Source organism: Emys orbicularis, chromosome 2 (genome assembly GCF_028017835.1).
Source record: "Emys orbicularis isolate rEmyOrb1 chromosome 2, rEmyOrb1.hap1, whole genome shotgun sequence".
Lineage (NCBI taxonomy): Eukaryota > Metazoa > Chordata > Testudines > Emydidae > Emys > Emys orbicularis.
The window spans coordinates 265,770,844-265,783,138 of NC_088684.1; the positions used below are offsets into that span (position 1 = coordinate 265,770,844).

General features: G+C 43.3%; 1 protein-coding gene across 1 annotated transcript; it reads right to left on the reverse strand.

Annotated features, from left to right (window-relative positions):
• Positions 1-1,764: 1,764 nt before the first annotated feature.
• LOC135873860 (patched domain-containing protein 3) lies at positions 1,765-11,177 on the reverse strand. The gene is given in 6 exon segments (XM_065398471.1): positions 1,765-1,839; positions 1,841-2,529; positions 3,251-4,120; positions 4,708-4,853; positions 9,164-9,285; positions 10,335-11,177. Coding segments are annotated over 6 exon segments (2,745 nt in total).
• Between the last annotated feature and the right edge of the window lie 1,118 nt (positions 11,178-12,295).

Consider the following 12,295-nt stretch of genomic DNA (forward strand, 5'->3'; position numbering starts at 1 on the left):
CCTTCAGATAGATGTTTTAAACCACACATTCTCCATAATTAAGTGTTTTATTTAACTGTCAATAGAATACTCAGGGCGAGCCTACATGAAAGCAGATCTCCAGGTGCCAGAAGCTCCAATTCCTGAATTGATTTGGTAAGGTATTTATATATATATATCGGGGAAGGTTTAGCTCCTGTGTTATGTTTTTCATTTAAAAGGAAAACAACAAATCTCTAGTTAGTGATGTTAGTCTAAGTAGGGTGCATTGTAACCTCTGTGTTGTAATGATTTATCTTTGGAGTGTTATTGAAAAAGAGGAATTTTAAATTACTATAGTGGGCCCTCTGCCAGTGGGCATTAAGGGGCTTTTAGGATCACAGCTTCATACTCGAACTGCCAAGAGAGACAGCTCTCCACAGTATGGTTAGTAGTTTTTGTCTGCCCTCTTACGGTTAATGCGCATTTAATATTTATCCATAGCTTCTTAGAATATATCACAGAAACAGCAAATCCTCCCTCAAGGGTCAGGGCCTTTCAGGAGACCTCCAGCCACCACCACCAGAGATCCCAAAACCATTGCGTGCTGACCTGGGCTGTGTCCCAGGAGAAGATATTTCACTCTGTAACCAGCATCTGTATGTCCATCCAGTCTGGCTGATTGTAACTTATAGCTCCTGCAAACTCCAACGCCTTGAAAGTAGCTTGTTCTTTGCTACACATGGGCTGGGTCAGGCAGATTTCTGGCAGGGAAACTGTGGCAACCCTTTCAAATGTCACCAAATCATCTGGTTACATTTGGGTCAGAGGGTGGCTATTAAACAGGGTCGCTGCTGATGAGGCCAGATGGGTCAAAGGTGGCAACTCGGCTGCCATCTGCTGCAGTAGGTCCCGGGGTGCTTCTGCTGTTGTGCAATAACTTGCTGTTCCTGAGTTGCCAGTTGCTACAATACTTAAGTGCTGCTGCTGCTCCTAGGCCTGGTTTTCAATCAACCACTTTAACAATTTGTCTGCTTCCATGGTAATATAGGGCGCCCTACATTTAAATTTCATGAGAACGTACATTATGAGAAAGCCCAAATAATGCTTGCACAACTTAACATATTCTTGACAATATTTCTTTTGAAATCTTTACTGGTCATTTAACAGAGAATAGATAAAATCAACAGAATACACCCAATAACATATATCCTTTATAGAATACAAGAGAGTGGCAATCTTAAAGCTGGTCACTGGATTATGTCAAGCAGGGTTATAATGAGTGACAAAAGATTATGCAGCAGTGTGGAACTGGTTGGAGCTCTTCAATGATCTCCAGACTTTTTAATACTTTCTGTAGCATTTTGGTAAAGGAAAGTGTCGTTTCTGAAGGGTTTTATCTGGACTCTATTGAAACATGCTTTTAACGTTAAATGTATTTTAACAAAGTTTTTTTGTTTAGTAATCTTCTAATATGATATCATGTCACTTGACCCACGTTTTCTCTTATGATCTAAGGGCTTATCTGGATGAACAGTTTGTGCATGGCAAACTGGGGTCTAATCTACAGCACACTTGCATGCTGTGCAGTAACTGTCTATGAGGACTCTGCTACAGTGCGTTAAAAGTTCCCTAGTGGGCTTTGAGCTACTCCCATTAAGTGTTAAACCTGAACAGTACAATCTGTGACATTTTCATACAATGCTAATTTAAATCTGCAGATTAATGTTTTGAAACCTTCAACGTGTTCTTTTTGGCTGATACGCTGTATTTTAAATTGTATGTAAATTTATGAGCAATCTGGATTTATTTTGCCTTCAGCATGAAGCTGTTTGATACATTAATTGGATTTTGTCTGTTACTAAAAGAGCTGCTGTTTTTTTCCTATTGTTTTTATATTTACTCTTTTGTTTGATGATCTGCCATAAATTCCAAAAAAGGTTAAAAATACTGGAATAAAAACAAGACCATGAACAGCTCCAAACAAGATAACGAGAAACATAATCTTAAAAAATGTTCTGAAGATGGACGTTTGTGCTGCAGACAGCACAATTACTCCTAATATAGTGGAGATAGCACCTTGTATCACGGGGTAGCCAAGAAGATACAGTGCATCAACTGCCTTCTCATTCACAGTTGACTTTTCACTTGAAACAAATGCATAAGATATATGAGCAGAAAAATCTACTGAAAATCCGATGCAAATGACAAGGTTGATCATAGATATGGAATCAAGATTGACATCCCAGTATGTCATGAAACCAGCAACGCCAACAACAACAGAAGCAATAGCGAAAGTTACCCACAAGGAGCAGAGCGGATTGGGAATAAGCAGCAAGGAAACACACAGCATAACTCCAGTAGCAATTCCAATATTCTGAATGGTGTTTGGTACTATTACGATATACTGATCATAGTATATAAATGAGGGGTGATATACCATTAATGGGATCTTACAGTCCTTGGCTAGGTCTCTTAATTGGTGCAAAAGGTTTTTCTCATCAACTGCAGTAGTAACGTTCACTGTTTGAATGAAAAAACGTGAGACTGCTATTTCCTTATAGCGAATATATACAGAATGGGAAGAGACTGTCTAGGAAGGAGTACGGCAGAAAGGGATCTAGGGGTTATAGTGGACCACAAGCTAAATATGAGTCAACAGTGTGATGCAGTTGCAAAAAAAGCAAACATGATTCTGGGATGTATTAACAGGTGTGTTGTGAGCAAGACACGAGAAGTCATTCTTTCGCTCTACTCTGCTCTGGTTAGGCCTCAGCTGGAGTATTGTGTCCAGTTTTGGGCACCGCATTTCAAGAAAGATGTGGAGAAATTGGAAAGGGTCCAGAGAAGAGCAACAAGAATGATTAAAGGTCTTGAGAACATGACCTATGAAGGAAGACTGAAAGAATTGGGTTTGTTTAGTTTGGAAAAGAGAAGACTGAGAGGGGACATGATAGCAGTTTTCAGGTATCTAAAAGGGTGTCATAAGAAGGAGGGAGAAAACTTGTTCACCTTAGCCTCTAAGGATAGAACAAGAAGCAATGGCCTTAAACTGCAGCAAGGGAGGTCTAGGTTGGACATTAGGAAAAAGTTCCTAACTGTCAGGGTGGTTAAACACTGGAATAAATTGCCTAGGGAGGTTGTGGAATCTCCATCTCTGGAGATATTTAAGAGTAGGTTAGATAAATGTCTATCAGGGATGGTCTAGACAGTATTTTGTCCTGCCATGCAGGCAGGGGACTGGACTCGATGACCTCTCGAGGTCCCTTCCAGTCCTAGAATCTATGAATATCAATGTCCCATTCAAACTCTGGAAATAATTTATATAGTTCAGATAAATTACCCATGAAAAACGCCTTAGTATCTATATTCAGTGAACCAATTCTAGCAACAGTCTCATACATTCGTAGCCATGACTCTGACAGATTCTTGTCCACGTAGGAGTTATTTTCTAAAGACTCCATACAGTTCTCAATGTCATTACGAATGGATAGATTCCAATAAAGTACATTTTCTGTGATAGTGACCATAATCCTAGGACCGTACTCTGAGAAATATTCATCTTCCCAGTCATAGTACTGAATAACATAAGAATCGTCACTAGCCAGATTTCGCAGGTCTATATCTTCCTTCACCTGAGTACACCCATAAATACTAGTAGCCAGGAACCCTCCATACAGCAACACCACAAACACTTTGGTCCAAATCTTTGTAAGGAAAGGACCATAATATTTCCTAAAGAATTTGTTCATTGGATGTTCACCTTCTCCCACAGAAGATTTATCAGAAAAGCCTGCTACACAGCACATGTTGTACAAGTAGGAGCGATGAAGCTGAACAATGTTCTTCACTTTTGTGCAAATTAACCAGTGTCTGTTGCCTTCTTCCCTTTTACCATTTAAAGCAAGGACAGCTCCTACGAATGTGATGTTGTATATATAGCAGAAGATGAAAGCAGTTCCTGTGTAGAGACAAAAGGACTTCACAGACTGAAAGGAAGTTATCATCCCTATGTAGAAGGCTAAAACATCAGTGAGAGTGGTGATTGTGATAGACACTGCTGCCTCTGCATAAGTTTCAGCCATCCGCTTTTCAACGTTATTTTTAGGATTAGTCTGTTGCCAGGAGGAGATCATAATGAACATGTCATCAACACCAACCCCTACAAAAGGGAAAAGGTGAATAGCTTATTGTACATACCATCAATATCAATTCTAATGGAAAATAGCAAAATTGCAAAACAAGCAATGACTTAAGCTGAGCAATATTCGCACTAAGTGAAGTTATGGACCCACAGAAAATAAATGCCATCCATCCCCTCCATATGCAAGGTAATGTATTACATTTTCCCATGGTGAGATCTCTTTAGGTGAGGTCTCTCTTTCTCTCTCACCACATTTCTCTGAAAGAGAAAGCACGCCTGGGATAATGAGGTAGATCCCTCATCCATGCTATGGAAAATACAGAACTGCTTTTGGGAGCATGGACCCACCTTCAACCTCACACTAAGCTGAATGGCCCCCTGCTGCTGTACCTCCTGCTATAAACCATTACAAGTGAGCCCTTATTTTGCACATTCTGCACTGCTGAATAACAGAATGGATAAACACCTTGAAAATGACTATCGTACCCAGTGGTCTTAACTTGTAATTGTGCTGATCCCTGATTCATGCCATGTAACAATAATCTCCCACTAGGCACATTTTGCATTTCCATTTTTTCCATCAAGCCCAATTTCTTTTCACTTACCCAATATAAGAAATGGTGCACTTGCTACAGTCATGTCAAATGGTGCCCCACAGAACAGCAACAGTCCAAAGCTGCTTAGCACAGCTAACCCAGAAGACAGCACTCCAAAGACTGCAACCCACACTTTATTTTGTACACAGTCAACCCTGGAAAATTATGTACAAAGCATCTTGTTAAGCTTTTAAATGCTGTGGTTTTATATTATATACTTATATTATAAATAATATAAAATATGCAATGGCATACAAAATCCTTATAATACATAAATTATAATTACCATGTTTTGCAAAAGCAACTTTGGTTACATGATTCTCATTAATACTTTAATGAGAGTGTCAGGTATTAACATTTTAAAGTCCTTCAGATTAAACTGCACAACCAGTGACTCAGTGTAGGTGCATGAGTTTAACTGACAGCAGAATTGTTGGAGCTCTCTATTCCCCCATCATACAACAATGAGTAAAAAGAAAGCAATATGATGCCACCTATTGGGAAGCAAAGAGTTGTGAAACTCTGCCCTGATTATGTAAACCGCAGTTTTCTTTGACTCCTAGGCTCCTTGCCTGAGACGTGTGGAGTCCTTTCTCCTGTTCTCTCCCTCCTTCTGCCTCTCTCTCACTATCTTGCAGAACACTAAGGAAAAAAAGAAGATAAGAAAAAGGAAAGGAAATGACCAGAAGCAAGAAACCCGAGGGCTCTCTTCCAGACTGGAGAGAAAGGATGAAAGGCAGGGCTCTGAGATCTGCTGCCGAGCACCTGTGTTTTGCGGGGAGGGAAAGGCTCAACTGGGGCAGCCATTCAATTGGACATTATGACTCCCACCTCTGAGGTGGATGCCAGCATGTCTTGTCTTTGCCTCTCCTATGAGCAGCAAGTGGGCTCCCCTGATAGGAGTACGTCTGGCTGTAGAACAGTGCCTGTCTGACAGATTGATATGAGCACCCTGCCTGGGCCTGAAGTCCAGCTTCACAGCTTACACAGCTCTGTGATAGCTTCTCTACTCTGCACAGAGTTCAGAGGTCTCCCAGCTGGTCCCATGCTGGTGAGTCCAAATTTGACAAACTTTATCGGTAGGTAATAATTTTTCTTTTGGCCTCGTCATTTAGTACATTGCTTGGAAAAGGAAACTATGCAAGTTATGTTGGGAATGTATATCTTAGTTTGGTGTGAAATACATTATTTTAGTGCATCTGTGTCCTTCATAAATGAAAACACAGGGCTTGATGTGGCAAGGTCCTGAGGATTGTGAATCCCCCCACTAAATTCAGCAGGAGTAAAGAAAACTCCATCTCTAGCTACAGAATCCCTTGATACTATGCCCGTCAAGGCAGTATCTAAGCATCTTGCAAGAGATGCCCACTGTCTTTCAGAATCAACCACTCTAAAAGATGCTATGAAAATGTCCTGCTGATCATTTGCACATGACGAGTGCATGGCTATGTGAACCGTTTCTTTAAAGCTGTCACAGAAAACCAGGCAGGAAAGGGTTGGGGAAAGTTGTAGATAGAAACTCTACAGTGAAGCAGAGAGGGACAGAGTCGCTTTAGTGATAACGTTGTTTTCCTTATTCGAATCGAGTTTTTTCTGCTGAGGGGACAGCATCTTCTGTGATTCCTTACATTTGTCACATGACATAGTGTTAGACATTGACTAATTTTGGACATAAAAGGAAAGGAAAATGCCAAAGTTCCTTCTCTCCCCAAGTTTTTCAGTCCGGTACCTACATGGAATGGCCTGAGTGGAAGAAGCATATCACAAGATTCTGAGACATAAAGATGCTTACCACAGGGAACAGCAATGCCCAGGGAAGTTCAGGAGGCATGAAGCTGTAAATGTTTATAAATGGATTAAAAACTCCCTGACAGCTCACAAAATGTAATTGCAATTGGGAACTCATCATCAAGCAGGTGTGTGTCCAATAACAAGAAGACGCGGGATCCAACATCAGCCAAAAGTGATCATTTGGGCAAGCGATCCCATCATGCTGAGTACCTAGGCAGGGTGAGTGTGCCCATGCAAAGGAGATCAGCTCCTGAAGTCCTCTTCTACAGCTCATCACTAGGTGTCAGGGGAGAGCACATTCAGACTCTCCTTACATTTTTAACGAGCATCATCAGCATGGAAGCATGTCCTCTGGAATGGTGGCCGAAGCACAAAGGGGCATACGAATGTTTAGCATATCTGGCACATAAATACCTTGCAATACCGGCTAAAAAATTGCCATGAGAACGCCTGTTCTCACTTTCAGGTGACATTGTAAATAGGAAGCAGGCAGCATTATCTCCCGTAAATGTAAACAAACTTGTTTGTTTTAGCGATTGGCTGAACAGGAAGTTGGACTGAGTGGACTTGTAGGATCAAGGTTTACATTGTTTTGATTTGAGTGCAGTTATGTAACAAAAAAAATCTACATTTGTAAGTTTCACTTTCATGATAAAGAGATTGCACTACAGTACTTGTATGTGATGAATTGAAAAATAGTATTTATTTTATTTTTACAGTGAAAATATTTGTAATAAAAATAATAATATAAAGTGAGCACTGTACACTTTGTATTCTGTGTGGTAATAGAAACCACTATATTTGAAAGTGTAGAAAAACATCAAAAATATTTAATAAATTTCAATTGTTATTCTATTGTTTAACAGTGCTATTAATCATGATTAATTTTTTTAATTGCGGTTAATTTTTTTGAGTTAACCATGTGAGTTAACTGCGATTAATCGACAGCCCTAAGAAAAAGTAATAAGGATATGGGAATGTGTCTATGGAAGCAAAGAAGTCAGGGAAATATCCTAAGCAAGAGCGAGTGCCTATTTTCTGCGATCTCTTTTCAAAGACAGCATTCATGAACAGGCTTTGATCTCAAAATTTACAATATTATTGTTAAATTTAAAATTGATTCAGAAGCAGAAGAAACCTTTATTTGTGAAGAGACTTTTAACAAGATAAGTTCTACTCTGAAGTTGGACCAGCAGAAGTTACTGTGCTCAAGAAATGGAAAAACCTCTGAAATATTAAAGAGTAATATTTATAAATGAGCTGCATTTTGCTGTGATTTATTTTAGGAATGTAAGTATGGACATGGAATCTTCCTTTTGTGCTCACCAAAAGACTGATCGCATGATGGATTTCTGAAAACTGTATGTGTTCAAAAATCTTTCAAAAATCAAAAAGGCAGAGTTAAACAATATACTGTTCAGCCATTTAAATACAGGCTAAAACACAAGAAAAATAGCCCTGTAATAAAAGTTGATTTAAATAATGCAAATAAAGAAAAGTCAATTAGGGCTAAATTATTCATTCCTCAATAGTCGGTAGACCCACGAATGGAAGTTCTTAACTGGGGACAGAGGCCAATTAGTCCTAATTTTGTCATTTTTAGTCTGACTACTTTAAAGACTAACTTTAAAATGGTTTGTGTTTTTAATTTGTGTAGGGATAGTTATGAAATTAAAGAATTAAAGTTAGCTTAAGTTTGGTTAAGAAAATAATATATTTGCTTTATGATTTGAGGTTAGTAAGAAAAAGGCCCCAATCAACAAGTAAAAGAAGGCTTTGAGAATGATGATTTATAAGACTAGAATGTAGTGTGGGACGGATGTATGGTTCAAAAAGTAACTATAAAATAACTTTTGTGCTGTGAAATTCATAATGGGGGAGGAGGAAGCTGTGCATATCTCCCTCCACATTGAGGGAGAGGGCGAACTTCATAACTGCCTTGAATCCATATTTTCAGACACTCCTGCAATGGAGCAGGCATAACTAGTTATATAGGAAATAGTCCCTCACACCCTTGATGGAGGACAGGATCAGCTGTAAGGAAGCCTATGAAAGCGCACACACCCCTTATTTTTCCATTTTCACTTTTTTGTCCTGTGTAAGTGTGCAAACATAGGTACATAGAAAGCATTGCCTCGTCCACATACCTATGGTGGCCTTTTGCACACCTGCTGTGGTGGCCATGGCCCTCTGTTACTGCTACTACAGGATTGGTCCATCTGTGCTAAATTACTTCAGTAATAACATTTTGATTTACTGCATCTGCTTTTCAGTACCAGATTTGCATCAAGTCACGTTTCTCTCCTTAAAAATATAGATATGGGCATGTTCGAGCAAATCCTTACTCATGTGAGTAGTTCTCACTCGGGCAAGATGTCTGACTATGCTACAGCTACTCGCATGAGTAAGACCTTAAGGCTCACCTACCATTTTTGTATCAATATTAATAGTCATACACTTTAACTATTAGGAGTAGACCCCCAACCAAGGACTAGGGCTCTGTTTTACTAGGCAAGACAGCCGTTGTCTCAAATTACAAACTCTTATTTTTCAGCTGGAAAAGAAGAGTTTGTAATTCAAGTAAAAGGTAATTTAAATAAAATATAAAATATATAAAGGATATGGAAAAGTAAAGAAAAATAAAAGATTATTAACTTAGAAGAAAAGAGCTTACCTTAAACAAGAAATAATGGAAAAGGTTATAGTTAGAAAGTATGTTATGGAAAACAGGGGGATCACTTTCGTGGTATTTCCTTCAAACTCTTCCTGTCTGGATATTGAGGTAAAGTAAGCCACCTGCCATTAAAAAAAATATAACAGGTGAAATAACATTTGTCACTGCTCTTGTATTGTATGCCTGTGTTTAAAACAGTATAGGAATAAGGTTCAAAGAGTCTATTTTAATATCTTCATTATGATTTTAGCTGTAATTAGCGATGTCAGCCATAGCTAAAATTACCTATTAAGAATAGAAAGAAATTAGCACACAGTTAAGCACACAGCCCAAGAGAAGATGAATGACGGTGAGCAAAGCATTTGGTTGAAATAGTTTGGACCTAGGCCTGCAATCTTTATTCAGGCAAAATTTCCATTGAACTAAATGCTAGTTTCACCCTCCGCCTTTACACTCCTCAAAGAAAAGAACAGACTGAATTAAAGCATGCCACTTTTTCAGGGTTTTTTTAAAGAGGGAAACTGGTCTGGGTCCAATTGTACAGGTACATCCTCTAACACTTTGAAATCAACAGAAGGAATGAGGTGCACTAGGAATGCAGGATCAGGTTAGCAAACTAAATTTTAGCTTAAACATACTAGAATGATGCTATTTCCCACACTGTACCACAGTTCAGGGTGTGTCAGCGATGGTGTTGTAAAGGTCTCATCCTTTCTGCTAACCACCCTCAGTCTCCATGACATCACTGAGCATTGAAACTGGTTAGCAGCACATTTCAGGAGGTACCTTCACTTGAGGGGACCGATGGAGGAAAGCGGGACCCCTCCCCGCCCCAAGAACCGCACAGTGTCTGTGGCCCGATCCTACACTTTCTGAAGTCCTGAGGGAAAAACCCCTTTAGCTTCAGTGCCAGCAGCGTCTGGCCTTAAACCGAACACAAGGAGAGGGAACGTTCCAACCTAGCCAAGGGCAGGTGCAGCACAAGCGGCCCCTCCCTTGGGCATTTCAGCGCCTTTCCTCTCAGTCCGGATCCGGGTTTGGGTGCCGGGTTCGGGAACAGAGCCCGGCGCTCCGGCTCTCCCGCCCCCGAAGCGGGGAGGCTAGAGCAGGAGGATCCCGCTGCACACCCCGGGGAGGGCTCCGTACCCCAGGGGGCTGCTCGGCGCTCTACCTGGACAGAGGTGAGATTTAAAGCCTCCAGCTCAGCCGGGATGCGCTTGAGGAAGTTTTCCAGCCACTGCAAACTCCTCTCTCGGTCCGCGGCTTCGTCTTCTCTCAGGTAATAAACCAGCCTCAGGGCTTTGGCTGCCTGCACCCGGGAGGCGCCCGCTCCGCGAGCCAGCTGAACGCCTCCTAAGAAGGTGCCCATGAAAACGCTGCTCCCGAACACGGGGTACGTGAGCTGCGGGAGGAGGGTCTCTAGCCGGGCCGGCTCCCCCTGCACTGCAGCCAGGAGCGGGTTGGGGCTGCCGCAGGACCCATTGCTCCGGACGCACAGGTCCGGGTAGGAGAGTTGGGTGCCCGGGTCCCCCCCGGGAACAGCGAGGCTCTGCACCGCCCCGTCCAGCCGCAGGAGCTCCCCGAAGGCTCCCGCCGTCAGGATGTTGTTGCCTGAGGCGGAGACCGCGATGAGGGAGGCGAAGGCGCCCTCTGTGAGCAGCCTCTGGCCGGAGAAGCGCTCGGAGTCGCGGGTCGGGAAATGCTCCTGGGCAAAGCGCCTCTCGCTCTTGGCGGGCCCCCCGAGCGGCGTGAACTGCCCCTCGATGTCATTGGCTTGTCTCTGCGGCAAGAAGAGGAAGCCCGCGCCGAGGCCGCCCGAGAGCAGCAGCGGGAGCATCAGGAAGGGCCACGGGTGGGCGCCTATCAGCCCCCCGAGCCGGCCGAAACGCCGGCTGAGAAACAGGGCAAAGTTGTCGTGCGGGGGGATGGTCGGTTCGGGGCCGGGACCTGGTTCTGGGTCCAACTCAGAGCCCATCTGCCCGCTGCCCCGCCTCTGCTGCTCCTCGGGCCCCATGTCCTGTCCGCTGACCCCCGCTCCTGGCTTCCTGCGCCCCCTGGCTGCTCCTGGCCCCGCTCCCTGCCCCGGCGCTAACGGTTCAGGGCGGGGGGAGAAGGGCAGCGGCCGAGGAGAATCACGAGGCCAGGCCCCCGAGCCAAGTTTTGTTCGAGACTCGCGACCCGGCCGCGGAGGACACGAAGGATTCAAAGAAAGGGAGGTAGGGAGACGAGGCACAGGTGCGTTGTATGTGAGAGCGTTCAAGGGCGGCGGTTGGCAGGAACCGTCACACCGTGTTCTTTTGGCAAGAACCGTTTGGATCAAGTCTGTGCAGGGACTAATTGTTTTTGTTTATTTAAGCTGCAAGCTGGTGGGGTCTCTCGACACACGTTGTTAAAGGATTTAAAAGCACTTTATGAAAAAGTACAAAAAGATGCCTCCCACTTATTTCTTACTGTAAATTTTTCAGTAGCTGAGCGATGGTTCTTCAGAAGACTTAGAAATTCTGGACACAGATGCCCCCAGCTTGGGTTGCCAAGTTTCTAATCACACAAAAGTGAACACCCTTGCCCCACCCCTCCCCCAAGGCCCTGCCCTCCCTCATTCCATCCCCCCAAACCTCTGTCGCTTGTGATTGCTCTGTGCAGGCAGAGCCAATTGCCACGGGAGTGCACTGCCTTCAGTGGGACTCAGTGCAGATCCACCAGAGCCTGAGACGGCACCATGAAATGGCATAAGATGCCAAGTTGAATGGCCCCTTTGTGAGGGAGGCTGATTCCAGAGCAGGGCTGGCTCCAGGCACCAGCTTAACAAGCAGGTGCTTGGGGCGGCCAAGGGAGAGGGGCGGCACCTGCGGCAATTCGGGGGCGGCAGGTCCCTCACTCCCTCTAGGAGCGAAGGACCTGCCGCTGAACTGCTGCCACCGATCGTGGCTTTTTTTTTTTTTTTTTGCTTGGGGCGGCAGAAATGCTGGAGCCGGCCCTGTTCCAGCGTATGCTCTTCTACTCATCTCCCCCTTATGGTATACTTGGAGAAATCCCAACCAAACACAGAGTTGGTTCAATGTGTAGGCAGGATCTGAATGAACTCTCCCCTGACAGCTAGTTTGAGAGGGGGACAGACTTCAAAAGCAAACT